This window comes from Lentinus tigrinus (assembly GCF_003813185.1).
Source record: "Lentinus tigrinus ALCF2SS1-7 unplaced genomic scaffold L226scaffold_1, whole genome shotgun sequence".
Classification (NCBI taxonomy): Eukaryota; Fungi; Basidiomycota; class Agaricomycetes; order Polyporales; family Polyporaceae; genus Lentinus; species Lentinus tigrinus.
Genome location: NW_027137910.1, coordinates 2631483 through 2651653, shown reverse-complemented (window position 1 = coordinate 2651653; position 20171 = coordinate 2631483). Strand labels below are relative to the sequence as shown.

The 20171-nt window shown below is 55.0% G+C and overlaps 8 protein-coding genes across 8 annotated transcripts; 4 read left to right on the top strand and 4 right to left on the bottom strand.

Annotated features, from left to right (window-relative positions):
• Nucleotides 1-334: 334 nt before the first annotated feature.
• Nucleotides 335-1827, top strand: L226DRAFT_541788 (acid protease; the record flags this gene model as incomplete). Its single annotated transcript, XM_067682088.1, has 5 exons — nt 335-507; nt 558-772; nt 840-1010; nt 1065-1605; nt 1662-1827. 5 exons carry the CDS (start codon nt 335-337, stop codon nt 1825-1827), a joined length of 1266 nt encoding a protein of 421 aa, XP_067543159.1.
• L226DRAFT_528741 (uncharacterized protein) lies at nt 1556-3315 on the bottom strand. Its single transcript, XM_067679450.1, has 3 exons — nt 2685-3315; nt 2046-2605; nt 1556-1986 (listed from the first exon to the last, which is right to left on the bottom strand). The coding sequence occupies exons 1-3, from the start codon at nt 3235-3237 to the stop codon at nt 1969-1971; spliced, it is 1131 nt and encodes a 376-aa protein (XP_067543158.1). The 5' UTR covers nt 3238-3315; the 3' UTR covers nt 1556-1968.
• A 95-nt stretch (nt 3316-3410) lies between these two features.
• Nucleotides 3411-6137, bottom strand: L226DRAFT_607689 (Mpp10 protein). The gene is made up of 5 exons (XM_067685841.1): nt 5913-6137; nt 4982-5857; nt 4500-4931; nt 3942-4447; nt 3411-3881 (listed from the first exon to the last, which is right to left on the bottom strand). Exons 1-5 carry the CDS (start codon nt 6091-6093, stop codon nt 3507-3509), a joined length of 2370 nt encoding a protein of 789 aa, XP_067543157.1. The 5' UTR covers nt 6094-6137; the 3' UTR covers nt 3411-3506.
• Nucleotides 6138-6338: 201 nt separating this feature from the next.
• On the bottom strand, nt 6339-8668 carry L226DRAFT_549292 (general amidase). The gene is made up of 9 exons (XM_067682669.1): nt 8317-8668; nt 8100-8259; nt 7936-8048; nt 7743-7885; nt 7310-7683; nt 7204-7250; nt 6849-7147; nt 6653-6795; nt 6339-6596 (listed from the first exon to the last, which is right to left on the bottom strand). Exons 1-9 carry the CDS (start codon nt 8608-8610, stop codon nt 6469-6471), a joined length of 1701 nt encoding a protein of 566 aa, XP_067543156.1. The 5' UTR covers nt 8611-8668; the 3' UTR covers nt 6339-6468.
• Nucleotides 8669-9467: 799 nt separating this feature from the next.
• L226DRAFT_607687 (uncharacterized protein) lies at nt 9468-10774 on the top strand. The gene is made up of 5 exons (XM_067685840.1): nt 9468-9955; nt 10006-10074; nt 10131-10349; nt 10402-10527; nt 10586-10774. Exons 1-5 carry the CDS (start codon nt 9772-9774, stop codon nt 10666-10668), a joined length of 681 nt encoding a protein of 226 aa, XP_067543155.1. The 5' UTR covers nt 9468-9771; the 3' UTR covers nt 10669-10774.
• An 888-nt stretch (nt 10775-11662) lies between these two features.
• L226DRAFT_541786 (polysaccharide lyase family 8 protein) lies at nt 11663-14384 on the top strand (the record flags this gene model as incomplete). The annotated part of the gene is made up of 8 exons (XM_067682087.1): nt 11663-11871; nt 11930-12036; nt 12091-12293; nt 12353-12702; nt 12765-12915; nt 12971-13014; nt 13068-13233; nt 13284-14384. 8 exons carry the CDS (start codon nt 11663-11665, stop codon nt 14382-14384), a joined length of 2331 nt encoding a protein of 776 aa, XP_067543154.1.
• A 587-nt stretch (nt 14385-14971) lies between these two features.
• On the top strand, nt 14972-18545 carry L226DRAFT_556347 (polysaccharide lyase family 8 protein). The gene is made up of 11 exons (XM_067683125.1): nt 14972-15791; nt 15854-15937; nt 15989-16017; nt 16070-16260; nt 16322-16674; nt 16731-16890; nt 16941-16984; nt 17038-17203; nt 17258-17341; nt 17397-17487; nt 17539-18545. The coding sequence occupies exons 1-11, from the start codon at nt 15328-15330 to the stop codon at nt 18441-18443; spliced, it is 2571 nt and encodes an 856-aa protein (XP_067543153.1). The 5' UTR covers nt 14972-15327; the 3' UTR covers nt 18444-18545.
• On the bottom strand, nt 18530-19857 carry L226DRAFT_528735 (40S ribosomal protein uS3). Its single transcript, XM_067679449.1, has 4 exons — nt 19486-19857; nt 19221-19429; nt 18956-19168; nt 18530-18897 (listed from the first exon to the last, which is right to left on the bottom strand). The coding sequence occupies exons 1-4, from the start codon at nt 19624-19626 to the stop codon at nt 18672-18674; spliced, it is 789 nt and encodes a 262-aa protein (XP_067543152.1). The 5' UTR covers nt 19627-19857; the 3' UTR covers nt 18530-18671.
• Nucleotides 19858-20171: the final 314 nt, after the last annotated feature.

The window sequence follows — 20171 nt, the reverse complement described above, 5'->3', positions numbered from 1 at the left end:
TCGAAACAGGACTACCAGGTACCGCTTGCGTTTGAAATATGACTATCGCATATCATCACAGGAAGTACAGATCCCAACTGCCGCAACGGATATACCGGATGCTGTCGTTACGCGACAATATCCACCTAACTGAGACTCCCAAATAGTGCTATCCCTAGCCTGTATCGCGATATCCGCCATGGACTCGGTTCTGTTTGCAAGCGTTACACGACGCCGTGCTGGCTTTCCGAGTGGGGTGCTCGATGGTAGATGTATATAAAAGCGACCTTGCTTAACGGTAAGTTCCATCACATCTCCTCCTACAAGCATGTCTCCACAGTCATCGCTCTTTCAAATGTCTATCAAGGATATCCTGACTGTGCTCTCCTTTGTGCTGTCTACCACCGCTGGTCCGGTGCTACATGGCAATGGAGGCAGCGTCCCGCTGACCCAGCGTCGGTCATGCACTAACGACGACGGCTGGTTCGATCATGGAATGGCCGCAGAACGGGTCGCTCGCGATCATAAGTATGGACTTCGCAGTACCAGCTATGCTCTGTCACTGATATCCGATACAGCAAGCATCGCAACAATCTCATAAACCTTCAAAAAAACTGCGGCCGCGAAGCGTTCAACGAAGGAGCGAATATCCTTCCTCCCATGGACTTCACTTCAGGCCTTCAGAATAAAAAGCGTCAATCCGAGTCTCTAGTGGACGAGGACAATGACGAGTACTGGGCAGGCCGACTCTCGATCGGAAACCCCGGCGAATCGTTCCTAGTGAACTTTGATAGTGAGTACTCTCAATGCACTAATCCCCACATCACCGCGGAACAGTATCCTTACGAGCCTCGTGGCAGCCGGCTCAGCCGACCTGTGGGTCCCGTCCACCAACTGCACAGACAGCCAGTGTTCGCCGAAACAGAAGTACAACTCATCAGCATCGTCTTCTGGTGTCCCTACAAGCAGTTCGTTTCTCATCAAGTACGGTGACGGATCTTCCGTCTCAGGACCTGTGTGGACCGAAACTGGTGGGTTTCGTCTGTGCGGTATACACATTGGGATATTCAGTCACTCTCGTACAGTTGTCGCTGCAGGAGTGAAAGTCACGGCCCAAAACTTCTCGCCTGTGAACACTCTCTCGCCTATGTTCGGGAACGAAGCCGCAGACGGTATCTTTGGCCTCGCTTTCCCAGCCATCTCGAGTATGCACAAGACGCCCTTCCTTCTTAACGCCAAAAACCAGGGCAGGGTGAAGTCCGCCACCTTTGGAATCAAGCTTGCGAAGACCAAGTCTGAGCTCTACCTTGGTGGCACAAACCCGTCGCTGTATATGGGCGACATCGAGTACCACAGCGTCACCGGAAAGGCCGGATACTGGCAGACCAGCGGCGGGAACCTGGTCGTCAGCAACTCGCTCATCGCTTCGAGCTTGACCACAATCATCGACTCTGGCACTACGTTCATATACGGTCCCCCCGACCAGGTTGACGCGATGTATAAGAGCGTTCCGGATGCTGCTCCATACGCCTCTATGCCTGGTTTCTACTCCTTTCCATGCATTTCTGCTCCTTCGAACGTCGCATTCAATTGGGGTGGCAAAAACTGGACGATTTCTGCGGCCAAGTACGTATACTGTACTGGTCCGCTCCTGTAGTACATAACTGACTTCGTCCCGATAGCATGAACGCCGGCAAGATTAGCCTCACGCAATGCGTTGGGGCTATCGCAGCCAAGGACCTCGGACTCGGTAAAAACACCTGGCTGATCGGCGACAGCTTCATGAAGAACGTCTACACCGCCTTCTCCTTTGACAATAACTCCGTCGGTTTCGCCACCCTCAAGTGATACTAGTGCTGGTCACATAAAAGGTCCATGTATGCGATCACATGTACCATGACGGCTCAAAGATGAATATCCAAAAACATTCGTAAAAAAACAAACTCCCGATGCCACCAAGTTGGTATCCTGCACACTTGCGTGCGACGTCTACTTGATCCTGTTAAGCTATCGGGCCGTCAGTATGAGATACAACCAATAATTACGCATACACTCAATACACTCGCCTTCTGAGTGTTGGTGAAGAGGTGCTGGTCGAGACCGTCAGTCTTGCTCGTGATGCGGTCAATGCGGGAGTTCTGGGTGTCCAGCTCGCCGCTCATCGCAGTACCAAGGGCCTTCAGCCTCTTCGTCACGTCCATGATCTCGTCCAAGTTGTCGTCAATCTCATCCTCCAGCTGGTCGTCCTCCTCATCTGCCTCGAACTGGTACCTCTTGCGCTGCTCCTTGCGCGCATTGAGCTGTGCAGCAGTGCGGAAACGTCCGCTACCTCCAGCGCCGCCGATGCCTTCGCCGTCATCATCGCGCATGCCATACGTGGCAGCGCGACCGAGACGGTCCTGGGTGCTACGGACATCGCGCATGGCGAGTTCACGATTTGAGCGCTCCTCATTGTAGCGGTCCTGGATCTTCTGCTCCTCCGCGGCGCGCTTCGCATCCTTGTTGCGCGTCCAGGTGGGGATGAAGATCGAGCGGTTGAGCTGCTTCAGCTCCTCTGTCTTGTCTGAAGCCCGTTGCGAGTAGCCCTTCGAGACATCCAGATGACGCTCGGTGTCCGCGAGTTTCTCTGCATGTCCCCACACATTCAGGGGAGGCAATGGGGGTCAGCTTGGTCCGCGGCAAACCGCTAGAAGAACAAAACGCACCGGACTGAGAACCGAGCTTGGTGACTGTATTACGCGCGGTCTCCTCCGCCTCGCGCGCAAGACGCAGTGCGTTGCGCGTCGAGTTTACACTGTCCTGCTTCAGGTAACGGAGGTCCTGCTTGATGCCCTCCACGTCATCCTCATTCTCCTCGCCGGGGGGAGGGGTTCCGCGCCCGGCGCCCCCGGAACCCCCGGCAGGGCCATCGTCGAAGAAGCGGCCAGAGCCCGCCTTCGGCGGGTTGTAACCTGCGAAGAGTTCGCCGCGATCGCGGTCGATGTTTCCCTGGCCACGCGAGTACGGGTCACCAACGGCGTCCTTGTGGGAGTAGCGGTCGCCATAGTTGCTTGGGGGTGGCGGGACTGCGCTGGGACTATTATACGGATCGCCGTCGCGGCTGGCGACGTACGTAGCAGAAGTTGAGCGGGAGAAGTTGGACGGCGGGCGCGGGGAGGTGCTGTTGGTGCCCCGGGCACCGAAGAGCTCCTGGCGCTTGGCGTCCTCCGACTGGATCGCTGGAATCAGGTTCTTGTCCTGTTTGCGAAACCAAGACATAGTGTACGGAGGATAAATGAGATGAAAGGAGAGAGAGGGAGGAGGTTGAGGGCAAGGTAGGGCGGCGACGGGCAGTGGTGAAGGCTGTTGCCTGCGACTACCACGTACAGCTTCTTATGTACAAGGCGTCACGTGGACGGACTTGAGCTTGAGGGAGGACTCTCAGGTGGATTGTTCGGAACCGTTGTACACTGCACGCGATGTACTACATAGACCCGGCAAAAGACTATAGATGAGGTAAAATATGTGGTAATAGACACAACAATGAATCACGTCTTGCCTCGCCCCCGCTGGCTCTCGACCTCGTTACTCTTCTTACCGATCACTGTGACGCCCTTCCCGCTCTTAACAAGTGTCTTCAACGCAGCCTCCTTCTGTCGCTTGACGTCGCCCAGACCCTTCGGCCGACCGAATTTCTGCACGCTCTTGTCGATGGCGTCGCGCGCCTTCTTGTTCGCCTTCTTCTGCTTGTTCCGGAGGGCGCGTTTCTCCACGGGGGTTAGCTCACTGCGTGCACGCAGATCACTGGCTGGAGCGTAGACCTCCTCGGGAGCGAGCATGGTCGAAGTGGCCTTCGTGGTCGGGAGAGCCGACTCCAGCGTCGCAGCCGCCACATTGGAAACACTTGTGATCGTTGCCTTGGGCTGGGACGTTGAGTCAGCCACCGGATTTGTCTATGAGAAAATGAAGAGTAGACGACTCACAGCCTTCGGAGTAAAGTGCGCATTGCAGAGTGCATCGAGCTTGCTGCAAATGTGCTCCCACAGCTTCTCTATCTCCTGGTGCTCCTTCTTCAGCTTGCCGTCGCGGTCCGAGCCGGCGACGCCACCTGTCTGTGCGGCTGTGTACTCGTCCTCGTAGATCTCGGCAAGCGACTGCTTCGACTTCGTGTCCTGCAGCTCAAAGAAACGCGACGGCAAGAACGGCTTGTCATCCACCGGACGTTTCCGCACGACATCGTCGAACTGGTTGTCGAGGATGCGCGCCCTGATGCGCTCCTCCAGGCTGTGGACGACCTCTTCTGTAATGACAGGTACAGACTTCATGATGCGTTCGAACTCCAGATCCTCCTCAAGCAACGAGTTCTGAGGTCGTGTTCGCGAGGTCGCCTCGCCCAAGAGTGTCCAGTCCTTCTTCCCGACGTTCTCTGCCTCGAGTGTGGAGATTTCTTCTCGCAGAGCCGCCATTCGCTTCTCATATGTAGACAGACCTGAACAAGGGGTGAGGTCATTGTGTAGGTGCATTCAATGCAACGTGCGTACCTTCCTGGACGTCCGTTTCCTCGTCATCAGCAAACAAGTCGTCCTTCAAGCGTTCCATAGTCGCTAGGCCCGATTGCTCATCCTCGTCGTCGCCCATCGACACGTCCCCATCCTCCTCCTCAGAGTCGTCATCCAGCATTTCCTCCTCGTCCATCTTGTCATCCATCTCAGAGTCGTCATCCTCATCAAAGTCAATCCCCTCTTCATCCTCGTAGTCTTCGTCGCCACCGCCGTCGTCGTCTTCCTCTTCCTCGTAAAACATCGTCGATACGGGAAGATTCTTGCCCTTTGCTTTGATCTTTCGCACTTTGACTTCCTCGTGAAATCGCACTTTGCCCGTAGAAGAGGGCGGCTGGTCTGCACCTTTTGGCGGTTTCTTCGCTTTCTGCGATTGCCGGCTCGGCGGCTCGAAGAAATCCTTGTAGAACAACTCTGAAGAGGTGTAAGCTGAGTCGGAGAGACATACCGAATATAGCACATACCTCCGCCTTCCTCTAGATCCTCTTCGTCGAACGCAGCCGTGTCGTCGACGGGAGCGAAATAATCCACTGACTCGGCGTCATCGTCATCTTCATCATCGTCATCGTCCTTGCTAAGCTTGCCTCGTGAGACGTTTTTCGTCTCTGCGGCCTCAATCTCCGCGTTGAACGCTGCGAGGTCGAAGAACCCATCGTCGAGAACAGCGTGTCCACCGCGTTTGGGCTTCAACTTGTACTTCAGTGTCCGGTTGCGCCCGCTAAGGAAAGACGGTTCGTCGGCCTCCAGATCTGCCTCGTCGTTGTCTTCTTCGTCGGACGGATCCCGCAGCTCCTCAACATCCTCTCCCAAGTCACCGTCGTCCGAGCCGTCTGCGTCCTCTTCGCTCGCGTCCTCTTCTTCCTCTTCCTCTTCCTCGTCGTCGTCCTCATCCTCCTCACTATCCTCCTCGCCAGATTCATCGAAACCCATACCCTCCAGCTCGTCAGGGTCGAAGCCTTCGTCAATAAGAGCTTGTCGCATCTTCTTCAACTCGTTCTCCTCCGCCTCTTCGTCCTCTTCGCTCTCCTCATTCTCTCCGCTCTCCCCCTCGTGCACCGGTCCGTCCAGAGCATAGTCAAGAACATTACATACGTTTTGCGCACGAAGCTCGAGCTCTGCCCAAATCTGCTCGTCGCTCATACCGTCAACAAACAGCTCCGCTATCGGTGTCTCTTGTAGCGAGGGTAGCGGAGGCATCGCAGCGGGCGAAGGGCTCGAGCCGCGCTTGCGTTTACGAGAGGCTTCAGCGGCTTGCGAACGCGTCTGGGGTGCATGGCTCGGGGATATTGAGGTGAGCAAGTCATTCACTTTGCTGACGGCATTCTGCTCGGTCGTGAGAGCTGACGCGCCGGTGTCATCAGTCAATCGTTGAAGGTTTAGAGTTCGCATACATACCGAGATCGAAAATGAATTTTGTCGCGTCCAGAGCAGCCTTGCGGAGATCATCGCTGCCGGTGGCTAGTGCTTCTGGTCTCTCTCCTACAAGCTTGGAGAGATTCTCCAGTGCTGGCGGAAGAGCAATAGATTTTTCTGTCTGGGTTGGCCCTTCATTTGGTACGTCGAGGTCGACAGACATTGGAGAGGGAGAGGGATGAAGTGATCGCAGGACGGGAGAGGTTGAAAGCCAAGCTATAAGACAGCGCTTACAGACGACTCGCGGGGAAAATTACTGTAATCACACCGATAAGTAAGTCCAAGATCTATTACTTACTTACTTAGAAGTAAGCCTTGATCCGGCCCGAAAGTCCGTAGTAACCGCGCTCTTCTAGTTGTACTCATTAGTACCTCGCTACCTGTCCTCATAAGTAATAGAGATTCTCAGCCTGCCCATACTACTACTGTACCTTTGCCTTTTCTTTCGATCATTCATCGGAATATAAGAGCCACAGCTTGCAGGTATTTCAGCCCACTCTCCATGATACTATGCAGCAATCTGTCGTTGTACATATGCCTACTTATGCCCTGAAGATGATAGAACAGTATCGACCACTTTCCCTACACCGAGTACGACCTCTTCCTGAAGTGTCGGCCCCACAAGCTGTATTCCAACGGGCATGTCCTTGTAAATCTCCGGGTCATCTAGAGCCGGACGAGTCAGCGGAAGTACGAGAACAAACTTGCCGACATCTACGCACACATCCCATGGACGTGCTCGTCTTCCGCGCTCCAGAATGACTCCCGAACCGGCTTCACATCAATCTTGGGATCCACCTTGGTAACTGGTATGATCAGCGCGGGATAGTCCACAGTGTTCCAAATCAGCGTGTAGATGGAGGATCTGAGAAAAATACGTCATATTCTGCGGCATGTGCAAAGAAAGATGCGTTTTACCTCTTCTGTCCGTGCGGAACAGCAGCGTAAGGCGCAGGAGGACAAATGAGTGCGTCGATGGGTCGCCCAGTGCCTGTTGAGGACGCGGTAGCTTGCCAGCGGTCAAGGAGGTGTTTGCGCAGCTCTCGTCGCTCCTTGTTCAGCTGCCAGATCTCATACGCACTGAGTGGCTTGCGAGGTATACGGAAGTCAGGGATCACGTTCGGGTCAGCATCCGGTTCCATCGAGTGTATGAGCGGCTCTCCGGTCGTCAGACAAGAGTTGTAATCTGCGCTCCCGTCTGCGAGCCAGAAGGATCGCTACGGGTCCATGCACGTCAGCTCCATGACGACTCCACCAGCAGGGACACATTCACCGTGACGTCAATGTATTCGGAATGCCTGAGCGACTTCCACTCAATGACTAGACATGGGATTAACTTGAACATCACAGTGTCCAGATAGACAAACTGCCACACTTACCAGAATGGCCAGCCGCCTCCAACGCTTTCTTCGTGACTTCAAGTGCCCGTAGTACCGGTGGATGGGGCTTGACGGTGCCCTCGTCCCACATGATGCCAAAGCAGAGCCTCGTGCCTTCGCCGTGGGCCTTCAACGAGTAGTCGTCTTGAGACCATGGCTTCGGAATGGCGCTCGGACAGTATCGCCAAGGCTCCTGTGCAAGGATGCTCCGTATGAACGTAGTCACGCCGGACAAGGAGGAACTGAGTGGGCCGAATGCCGTCGCGACGGATTCCTGACCATCCAAGGAATTCACGACACCGTACGAGGGCATCCGGTGGCTCGAGGGCCTGAAGCCGTACACACCGCAGAAATGCGCTGGAATCCGGATAGAACTGCAATACGAATGCGCGTCATGTCCAAGCTGCTCTTCATCTTATGCGCCGAGGCTTACCCGCCTATGTCAGTGCCAACTCCCAGAATACTGCCGTGCAGCGCGATGAGTGCTCCTTCTCCGCCGCTGGAGCCTCCAGGCGTCAGGCGGAGATTGTATGGATTTAGCGTGCGACCGAAGACGTTGTTGTGAGTCTCACCCCACTGTATAACTGTCAGTCACTGGTGATAAACCATGTAACACAAACGCTTGCCATCAATGTCTGGGGCACGTTTGTGCGAACATACAGGACTGCGCCTGCTTGCAAGAGCAGCTTGACGAGAACAGAATCCTCTTCCGCGTACTTCCCGATCCAGGCCGCGTACCCTGTTCCAAGCTGTCAGCGTGCTGTAGCACGAACATATCGGCGTGGCTTACCCATGGTTGTTTCAAGACCCTTGATCTTGAACTGGTCCTTCAGCGAGATTGGAAGCCCGTGGAGTGGGCCCATAGGTTTGCCGTGCTTCTTCAAGTATGCGTCAAGCTCGGCCGCTCGCTCTAGGGCCTTGTCGATCAAAATCTCTGTCAAGCAATTTACCTGAACGCGAGTTCGGTCAGTAAGACAGAAATGGGGTTTGGAGAAGCATGTACGAACAAGCTGGTGGGCTATGACAGCCCTCTTGCTAAACGCCGTGGTGACTTCAAGAGCTGACCATTCTCCCGCTGCGAGCTTCTGTAGCAGCACAGTCACATCCGATACTTCAGTGATCTCGAGTTCCCTGTCGGTGAGCAAGCCGCAGGAACGAGGTACGTCTGCGACATTAGTTTGTCCTTCCGGTACTGGAGGGATAAGCCATTCCTTCGGGATGGCCGCCTGCTGACGTTTCCTCTTGTCCGCGACTTGTTCCTGCCAGCGAAGCTGTTTCAAAGCATCTGCATCAGACACCATGATATGTCAGTGAGAGACCTGTTGGGGCTGCGACAGTCTACAGAGATAAGGAGTTCAGTACGGTCATGGAGAACGTACCATGATTATAAAGAGACTAGCTAGCGAGTCATGGCCTCTATGATAGGCAAGAACTTCTCATGAGTTAGTCCCATGAGATACGCTACATCGATTACTCAGGAGAACACAGTGACCGGCGGGAAGCCGCTACCCGGTCAGGCGCTTCGCGCATGCCGCATACACGCAAACAGGCGGCGACCGTGTGATCTCCACCCTTCTACAGCTGCTCAAGTCCGCCATATACCACGCGAGGTCGCATTTGAAGCTGGAGAACGGGGACGGGTATGGCATGCGTTTCATATTGTGACTGGAAATCTCTCTCCGTTCACGAGCAGAGCCGTAAGCCTTGGTACCACAGCCAACAAGCGATGTGCGAGTCGGACGAGGAAAAATTCTGATATAGCAATATGCCAACAATGCGTCAAAAACGACCAGAACATGCTTTCAGCAACCGTGCAGAGATATGCGTTGTCCTACACTTACCATGAAAGCAGCCACGTCCATGAGGGGGGTCTGTGTTCCGAGGCGGTACCAGATCTAGTCGTAATTTCATGACGAGAAGGTTGGACGCTGTGCCGTGCGTTGACTTTCTTGTCTAAATTTGTTCGTTAGTAGCTGGCTGGTTGCTATGCATATGCGAAAATCAATGTGTATGGTTATTGAATGGTAGTGGCGGGAGAATGAGCCGCGACGGCCCAGTCCGCGCGCCAGTCCTTGTTTGCAGTCCCAGAGGCGCCCATGCGGCCGGTTATGGAACAATGGGATGTGTGGACCCTCGTTACTGGAACCTCTTTGTCGTGGACCTCTGCATTCCCCGCCGTCCTTGTCCTTATTGTTCTCTCCGAATTGTCCAACGCTTCTCCCGACATGGCGCACACACCGCCTCTGGCTAACGCACAAGCGACTGCGTACTTAAGACCTCTCGCGCCGACCCTTACCCCTCCATTGTTCCAGGCTTCAGGACGCCAACTCAACCTATCCAACTTGCTCTGCAGGCAGGGTTCACGTTCTCTAGACTTCTCTTTACGACTACCAGACGGTTTTCTTCTTGCTCGACGCGTCTAGATCTCTTGCGTTCGCTGCTACTACATACTCGCACTCACGATGATCGCTGGACTCTCGAAGGCTTTCAACCTCTACCTCGCGCCCGTCCTGTCGTTGACGGCATTCATTCTCATCTTGTTCTCTTATCTTGCCCCGGTCATCCTCTTCCCGGATCAAGTTGCGCTTCTGACAGTGTCGCCGTCAGAAGGAAATGACGGGCCGTCAGTGTTCCTGGGTGCATTGGGTACGTCTCCAACTACTCACAGCCGTTGTGCGTCGCTTATAAGCATGCAGGCTCTTGCGAACGCTCGAATCATGATGCGACCGTCACCTGCACTCCTCCGACTGTATCACCTACCTACGGTGCGTATCTCCCCGTTGAGATGTGTCACATGTGCCTGATGCTCATGAATTGCCAGACCTCTCCGTTCTCCCGAGTAACGCGCCAGACTTGCTCTCGGCTCCTACCGCAACGACGCCCGCATTCATTGCGGTGTCCCTTGCGTTCACCATCATCTTCTTCTTCCTATTCACCATGACATCCTTCCGCGGCAAGATGGGCAAGTTTGGCAATGTCTTCGACAAGCCTGCCATCCAACGCACGACTGCTTGGATCGGTCTTCTCGGTTTCCTTATTGGTGCGTGAACTAGCAGCTATGATTGAAATGTCTCGTTTTAACGTTTCTATAGGCATCACCTCGTTCCTCGTCATCCGTATGTGGTTTGGGAAGGCCGTGGAGGACTTCAATCGGGACATCACCGAGGACGGTTCTGGTGCGCCCCAGCTCGTAGCGTCAACAAGCAACGGTTTCATCAGTGAGTACTCTCGTGCTTTGAAAATCCCCCGCGAATAGATGGTTGACTGTCGCGCTAGTGGTCTGGGTAGGCTTCGCTTTTTACGCGGTTCCCGTCGTGTGTTCCCTAGCAAAGCTCCACGTTGCGGCTGGCAAGGCGTGAGGTCTACACACGAGAACATCCCTTGATTCACAACCATGAACACTCTACCAGCTGCAGGTGCAGCTTGGGACTTTTTGTATCGTTGCACATTTGGACACTGTCGGGCTTGTATCGTTAGCTGTAGCATATCGTGTTTCTAATGGGACATCATCCACGTCGCATTGCTTTCCTATGCCTCATGAGTCAAACATGCCTGCGACAAGGAATAGCTAGGGGAGTATTGGTGTTGAGGCTGCCTGGAGCTGCTGGAAGGTTATCGCACGCGCGCGTACAGCGGCTGGTGGTCGATCGATCGAGATCTGGGCGCGCGGCTCATGTCAGGCACTGGCACGTATGTACACAGTTTGGACGATGACTTTGCTTGACTCGCAAACGATGGACCCACAACTAGCGCGTTATACAACCACCACCGCATTGTTCATCACTAGTGCTCCCTCGAGACGCGTGCCTGCATCTGTCATACAACAAGTACCGCTCCCAGAAATCCCAGGTTTCTCCGTCGCTCCTTGCCAGTGCTCGCCTTGTGATACCGTGTGCGGGATTCTGCGTGGCTAGATAGCGATGCCAATTCTCCGCCGGCTGCATGTGCTCCATCGCAGTCCTGCCAATTATGATCAATTCTCCGACGTCGCTCGCGGGACACCGTGTCTTCTCTCGTCTTTCACTATGCGTTCTGGGCAGCAGTGCTATTGTGACCAGTCAGGCTAAGTCACGTCGCGGAGCAGAGGCGGCCCGTCCCTCCATATGCGGTGGGTGTGGTTTCTCGAGCCCTGCTTGACCTGTGCTGACGGGTAGCTCGGCATCTCAGAATGCGAGGAGAAGTCTGATGGCCATGCGAGCCTCCGAAGGTGACTTGCTTCGTCTTCGGCTGGCAGCCCATTTTGGGAACGCAGCCGCCAGATGCTGGTCTGCCTCCGAGGTATAAGAAGCCTCGGGCTGTCTGGCAGCTTTATCCAGGTCCTCAACCACCTGGCTGCCTTCAAGACTCGCAATTATGCTTGGTCTCCAGTGCCAGCGTTTCGCAAGCACTTTGCTGCCCGTCGTTGCCCTCGCGTTATCCGCTGCAACCTCGGGCGCAGCGTCGGTGATCCCGAGAGCGCGGTCGTCGTCTGACGCAGCTCTTGACGACATCCAGACCATCACAGAGCGGAGGTTTGCGACCATCGTCGGCGCTGCAACCGGAGCATCGTCGATATCTTCTTGGTGCGTTGGTTTGTCAGGCGTTGCTCACTCAATGACCATCTGCTGACGGAGTACACAGGTTGTCCACCTTGCAGCCAGACGGCACGTGGCCAGACTTGGACTACACCGCAGGCTGCGATGCTCCGACGGCCAACTGGAAGGCTCAGAAGCATTGGTCGCGTATTCGTACGTATTGTGGTTCGTCCTCAGAATGCATATAGCTGACCTGTTTGACTGCAGTGACTCTCGCGGCTGCCTGGCATGGTGGTTTCAAGAATGCGGCTCAGTGGGTACAGAGCGATGAGGTCCGCTCCGCCCTCTCGTCTTCTATGGGCTTCTGGTTCTCGAACGACTTCACTATCCCCGCGTGTCTAGATTCGGGTGGAGACGATGCCTGTCCCTGTGGCACCCCCGGTCTCTGGAACACCAACTGGTTCGCGAACGTGAGTTCCCCACGCATCCGCGCTTGGGCTTCATTGACTCGACCTCCTTCTCATCCCAGGTCATTGGTGTCCCGACCACTGTCGGGGAGGTGTGCCTGCTCCTGGGCGACTCTCTCACTGCTACCGAGCTTGGGAACTGTACGAAAATGACAGGACGAAGTTTCGCGACCTTCGACACCGGGATCAACGGTGTCAGCTCTATCACCGGAGCGAATCTGCAGGACATTGCGGGCATCGGCCTCGATGAAGGTCTCCTCACCAAGAACGCGACTCTTGTCGCGGCGGCATTGGGTCGCGTACATGCCGACGCAGTCATTCAGAACGCGGTCAAGGCCGATGGGATCAGGGCTGACGGATCCTTCGGGCAGCATACTGGTATCATCTACAACGGTAACTACGGCAAGGACTAGTGAGTGCTAAGAACTTTTATGCCGCATCGCAGACGACCTGGCTAACTGACACCCTCTGCAGCGAGAATTCTCTGTTCGCTTTTGAAATAGAGGCGGGCGCAACGCAATTCCAGGCAGGCGACGATGCTAGGACTGCCTTGGAGACCCTAGTGGATGCTGATCAGTGGATGATCTATCGGAACATCTTCACCAACGTACTCCATTGGGACTTCGTGAGTATAATCAGAACTGGTGAGAACTCCGAGGTTGTCTGACGTATTCGTTCAGAGTGTCTTGGGCCGGTTGATGACAGACCCCGTTATTGACGACCAGTAAGTCGAGATAAGGCCCTGCGCGAGTGTAACGTTCATGGACATGGCGACAGCTCCGACGCCGATATCAAGACCAATTTGACTCAGATACAAGTCCTTGGACAACTCTGGGACTCTGACACACTCCTTGACGTTTTCGACAATCTCTCCCTGAATACCACCACTTCCAACTCTGGCAACCTCGTCGGCAACCGCGTGTTCTATGCCAATGATTATGCGGTAAGCAGGCGGTCACATACCTTATCGACTCATAACGAACCACTGCACAGGTACAGCGCGGTCCAGGATATGTCAGCACCCTCCGGATGTACTCAAAGCGAACGCAAAACACGGAGTGCACCGACGAGGCGAACAATTTCGGGTTCCATTTGGCCGACGGCACGGTCTATACGCACATCAACGGCGACGAGTACGAAGACATCGTCGCCGCTTGGGACTGGAACCTCATTCCAGGCATTACGGTCGACTATGGAGCGACCCCGCTACAGTGCAACATGACGCGGAAGACGGGCACCCAGCCTTTCGTCGGTGGGGCATCCGATGGGAAGGTCGGTGCAGTTGCGATGCGGTACGAGAACCCGATCAGCAAGAGCCTGAACTGGCGCAAGACATGGTTCTTCCTTGAGAATGACGTCCAGTTCGTCATGGTTGCTCGCATCACGTCCAGCACCACCGCCCCTGTGTTCTCCGTCCTGGACCAACGCAAACATGTCGGCGACGTCCTCGTCAACGGCGAGCCTGCTGCCAGCGGGAACTTCTCCCACGCTAGCACCCTGTGGCATGGAGGCGTCGGATACGTGTTCAACGTTACCGATCCCGTCACCCTTTCGGTCGACGTGTCCTCCCGCACAGGTGACTGGTCCGCCATTGGGGCATCGTCGCAACCTCCTGTGACTGTCGACATGTTCTCCGCGTGGCTCGTGCACAATGACCTCACCGCCGCGATTTCGTACATGGTTTTCCCCGCGACGACCGCGGATACCTTCCAAGACAAGGTCGCCGCGACAGACCTTCACGTCATCCGCAATGACGGCTCCATCTCTGCGCTCGTTGACAACGCGAACAAGATGGTGTTCGGGGTGTTCTGGGAGACCAACGGGGGGCAGTTCACCATCCCCGCGTTGGCGTCAGGGGGCGCTACGATCAAAGTTCAGTCGACCGGTAGCTCGAACATCATCCTCCGCATGGACACCTGGACAGTCACCGTTGCAGACCCCACGCAGCTGCTGTCCACGCTCACGCTCACGTTCACACTGAGCTCCGGGACTGCGCCGCCTGGATGGGGCTCGTCGAAGACCAAGACGGTGTCTTTTACGCTGCCGTCTGGCGGGGTCGCGGGAAGTAGCTTGACGCAAATGTTGCCGGCGTAGGGGGGAAGGTCGTGTTTATGTTCTCTATTCCGATTATGGGTTGGCGAGTCAACGCCGGAGGAGTCCGGGACTGAGGACATCCGAAGCTTTTCGGGTTACTCTTGCTTCTGCTGTCGTTTGTATACACATTGTTACTGCTGTCTCTCCACTCTCCTGACGCCCGGTGTTTACCACTATATGTATCCGAGGGGTTTGGCCTCGAAGCCAAGTATGCGCGGTTCACTGTTTCACATTCCGGATATGAAGTTGTATTTTTAACAGAAATCTTATTACTTACCTTGGCACAACTGATGAGCATACAGCGAGAGCAGAGAACAGAGGAGTACTCGGAGAGGTGCATTGGCGCTTCGCGCTTAGTACTAGGGGCCGAGACGCCGCCATCCGAATCAGGGTGCTTCAACTGGTACCTCATGAACCCTCATGAAATGTCGCAGCGTCAACGATATTCATCGATTACTGGTGAGGCCATGAAGTACCGAACACCCTCAACAAGCTTTTCGATGCCTTCAGCCGCGTATCCAATACGCGCTCTCGGACATACTACCAGCCTCTACTAGTACTGCTTTGACGGACTTGCTGGTGAGTCCCCTAAACAGAGGCATCGTCATAAATTATGCTTGGTGTTCCTATAATTGCGATTGTGGCTGTCTGACGGTCGAGCGGCGAGTCGGCGATCATCTCGCACGACGCTTGGGCTAGTTCAGTGTACAGTGGAATCCAATCATTGATGTTATGCCGAGTTGGCTGGCAATCAGGACGGATCATTGTTGTACATCAACCCAGTCGAGATGGATAAGTTTGATCATATGCATCATGCTTGGCCGCCTCGCTGGTATATATCTTTCTTTCGTTCCTACATTCATCTTCCATTCCCTTCCACTCCCGTTCTTTGCTTGTTGTTTTATTTATCCTTTCGTTTTCAGCTGTGGCAGAAACTCAGACTATGCTCGCGCTCGCGCCCTGCGCCCTCCTCTCATTTGCAACCTTCTTGTCGTATTTGACATCAGGCGCTCACGGTGCTCCCATTCCCTACCAATTTCTTCAATTCAACGCGAGCGAGTTATCACCTTCGACTTCTCTTTCTGTCTCTCTTCCTTTCCTTTCTGACTCGCTCTTTTCTACGTCTCTCGCTCTGCCCACGATTTCCGTTGCGTCCACCACTGCCTCGTCCTCTGCCGCATTCTCGGCAGTAACAAGCGCGGTCCAATCACTCGCCGTCACTTCCTCGACGTCATCAGCTACATCTGTCACTACCTCGGCAGTGACTTCCGCTGCGCCTGCGGTACTAGCGGACACAAGCGACTCGACGCAGTCTGACATCAACACCATCCGGCAGCGTCGGATAGCCATCATCCTGCAAGATGTCATAGACCCTCTCGTCGGCACAGTTTCCAATATCAGCGATTGGTGCGTGTGGGCGGGCGGATGGGCATTGCAAGATTTTGAGATTTACACCGGCCATTATGCAGGGCCTCGACTCTTGGTGCGGACGGCAAATGGCCCAGTTCCGAGGTGGACTACACTACAGGTTGTGGCAGCCAAAAAGCCAACTGGTGAGTCAATCGTTTTCGAGGTATTTGCTGATTTGCTGACCAATGCTGTAGGCCAGCAGAGTTACACTGGAAGCGCTTAGGTGCGCATCATTCTGCGTTCATACAGGGCCGAGCTGACCGCTGAACGGATAGCGTTCATGGCCGCTGCATGGCACGGAGGCGTGGAAGGAGCAGACGCGTTCGTCAACAACTCGTCGCTCAGTGATGCTATCTCGCGCGGAATGGACTTCTGGTTCGGTAACGACTTCACAGATCACAGTTGTCTTGTCGGTCAGTGCAAGTGCGACGTGGCTGGCCTCTGGAATACGAACTGGTTTTCCAATGTACGTCGACATTCGACGTGCCCATTGTCATGAGGAAGGTTCGCTCATTACCTATACATAGCTGATCGGCATCCCGTCTCTCGTGGGAGAAACATGTCTGCTGCTTGGTACCGACAAATTGTCGCAGTCACAGCTGGATGGCTGCAAAAGCATGACCTCCCGTACCGCAGCAACACTCGTCAATGGTGTTCAGGGCATGGGCCAACTGACCGGAGCAAACACGCTCGATGTCGCCAAGATCACCATTGATGGCGGTTTGCTCACCAATGACGCCAGCCAAATCGCGGAAGGATACAAGCACGTCCACAGCGAGGTTGTCATCCGCGACGCTGTCAAGTCGGACGGAATCAGGCCGGACGGTAGTTTCGGCCAACATGCTGGTCTGATGTACAACGGTAATTACGGGAAGGACTAGTAAGTGCTATGTGCTACGAGCTATATACGTCCAATACTGATTGATATTTGTACAGTGCAAACGATGTCCTCACACTAGAGATTGCTGCCGGAGGGACACAGTTCTCGGCGCAGAAGGCTAGCCCCGACTCGCAGGCCGCATACGAAACGCTATGGGAGGGCGACTTGTGGATGATCTACCGCAATATCAACACCTCTGTGCTTCACTGGGACTTTGCAAGTATCTTTAGCCCTTACCATAGCAATATCCTGACTTCTCCCCGCAGAGCGCCCTCAACCGGATGATCAGCTTCGCAGTGTCAGATGACCAGTATGCTTGCTCTCTTACAAAGCTTGGATCATCTATTAACCATGACGTGTAAGGGCTTCTGGAAGCATACATGTCAATGTCAGCCGTATACAACAGCTTGGAGACGAGTGGAACTCCGATACACTGAAGTCTGTTGCCGAAAGCCTATCGAACTCTAGCGACAGCGCAAACTCGGGCGACCTCGCTGGCAACCGTATGTTCTACGCCAACGATTACATGGTCAGTCCTTTTCATTGTTGTGGAGAGGATCTACTCTCTGAATTTGCGGTTCAGGTCCAGCGGGGTTCGGGCTACGTGTCCACGTTGAAGATGTACTCGTCCAGAACTCTCAGCACGGAATGTATCAACTCGCAGAACGTGAGTAACTCTGGCAGCTGCAGCAATACGTTGACTGACCGCAATTGTGATCCAGCCGTATGGCTTCCACCTCTCCGACGGTACCCTTTACACCTATATCGATGGAACGCAGTATGAGGATATTGCTGGAGCGTGGGACTGGAATTGTGAGCACTTCCGACGCACAAGAAAACAACCTGCTGAAACCCCACCCGCAGTGATTCCCGGCACCACGACGGACTACGCTGCTACCAAGCTATCCTGCACCGATTCCCAGTTCTCCAGCCCGGAGGACTTCGTCGGTGGGGTGTCTGATGGGAAGATCGGCGCTGCCGTCATGCGTTACAAGAACCCCTCCACTGGATCGCTCAGTTTCCAAAAAGCCTGGTTCTTCCTCGACAATGACGTGCAGCATGTCATGATCTCCCAGGCGTCGTCCAAGTCCTCCAGCAAGAACCCCGTCATCTCTGTACTCGACCAGAAGCGGCTAAACGGCCCCGTCTACGTCGACGGCAAGCAGCTCGAGAAGGGCGGCAACTTCTCGCAAGCCACCTCGCTCTGGCACGACAACGTGGGATACACGTTCGAGACGCAGGATGCGCCCCTATCGGTCGACTTCGGGGCGCGGGAGAGTGACTGGAGCACCATCGGGATCTCCGAAGAACCCAAGGGCTCCGTCGACCTCTTCTCTGCATGGATCTCTCATGGGGGCGGCTCGGACCTGACCGTCCCCGCGGCGTATACTGCCTACCCCGCGGTCTCGCTGGACGAGTTCCAGCAGAAGAGCCAGGCGACGCAGCTAACCACCATCCAGAACGATGACGATGTCTCGGCTGTGTACGACGAAACACACAACACTGCGATGTTCGTCTTCTGGAAGGCGGAAGGTGGCTCTGCCATGTTCACTCCTGCGTCCCAGGACGGTTTCCTGATCATGGAAGCCTCTGCGAACGCAGTGGTCATCTATGACGTGGGCGACAACTCAGTCACCGTGTCTGACCCGTCTCAGTCCCTCAAGAGTGTACATCTCACGATATCGCGGGGTGTCATGGACATACAAGCGGTCGACGTAGAATTGCCTAGCGGCGGGGAAGCGGGCAAGAGCGTCACCCAGAAGCTCTGAGCAAAAGCGACGAAGACTAGGAAAGGTCCATTTCATAGCCGGACTCGCGTTGACAACGCCACTTGCAAGCACAGACGATAGACAATAGCGTACCTTAACAGTAATTTATATCATTTAACTTCTTCCTTGACGCAGGCCATACAGCAAGATACAGGTGACGGAACCACATAGCATTGCAATCGTGTAGTGGCGTGAGTATGAGATACAACAGCAGCATACGACAACACATCAGAACGCAGCAGGCTGCTCAAAACCCTGCTGGTACGTCTCCTGAGGGGCGTATTCGGCAGCAGGCGCCTCCGGCGCAGGAACGGGGGCAGCGACGACGGCAGGTTCGCGCTGCTCGGACGTAGGCTCGGCGACGATTTTGTCGAGAGGAGGCTCGAGGATCTGGACAGAGTCGGGGAGAGGCTTGCGGGGGCCGAGCTGGCCCTCGGGATCCCAGCCCTTCATGCTGGTAGCGGGAAGTTATCAACAATATGTCCTTTCGCTGAAAACGAAGCAGAGCTCACATTTTGACCTTGATACCAAGGACACCCTGACGGAGCATGACGTGCCTAACGGCATAGTCAACGAAGTCAACAGCGGGCTGACCGGAGTGGATCATGAAGCCGTCTGTGAACTTCATGGACTTGGCACGGGCAGCACGGAGCTTGCCGGAGACGACAACCTCGCAACCCTTGGCACCAGACTCCATAACGAAGCGGAGGACACCATAGCAAGCCCTGATAACGGAGGTGAGGGAGTACTTTGCATGTTTCAGCCGATAGTACGTACCTGCGGACGGCGAGACCACCGAGGAGCTTGTAGCGCAAGCTCTCGCACTGGGCGATAGCAGAGAGACCACGGTACTGGACCTTTTCGGCGTAGAGTTCAAGGGAGTTGTCGGGGAACTTGAAACGCTTCTGAACGAGCGCGGTGAGCTCGCGGATGCGGCGGCCCTTCTCGCCAAGAACCTCCTGGGTGTGGGTGGCACGGATGATGATCTGGGTGGATGCGCTTTGTTCTACTGTCTTCTGGGATCAACGGCCATAATACTCACCTCAGTGCGGGCGTGGGTGACACGGACGTCGCAGCCAGAGTAACCCTCCTCAGAGAGCTCGCGGGTGAAGAAATCGTTCAACTCGGCGCGGAAGACACCGTCAGCGACAAACTTGCGCTTCTTGCTGATCTGGCCGGACATCTTGAAGGAGGGGCTGGAGCGAAGAGAGCGGAGGGGTGAGCATGAAATTCCAGCGTCATCCAGAAGAGGGCCGTCCATCCATCCTGTTCAACGCCTGATCTCGCCCGCGAAACAACGCAAGGACACTCTCAAGGACCAACAGCATAGACCGGATGCTCACCTTGGGGGATTGCTTGACGGTGGATGCGCCGAGGATGGCTCTTGAGGCGTTGAGGACCGAGGATGAGAGACCGCAGCCAAATCTGCCGATCAGTGGTAGCCAGATCGGGCAAGTAGTTCCCACCTCCTGATGGGCGTCAAAGCGTGCCATAAATTTCGCGACCAGAGCGTGGCTCTGCGAGTCTCTGTCTCTTCCTCTCGCACTCGCGCGACGATGCATTGTGGGATGCAGCCCGAGCTGGTAAGTCGTCGTCTTCATGTTTGAAAGGATTACCCCTTCCACTTCGCTGTGAAGAGTGTTGTATTTCAACCATCCTGGCACCTCTTAGTCGATTCGATGCCTTGCGGCCGAGCTTATGCTCTGCTTGGTTTCGCTGACATGAATG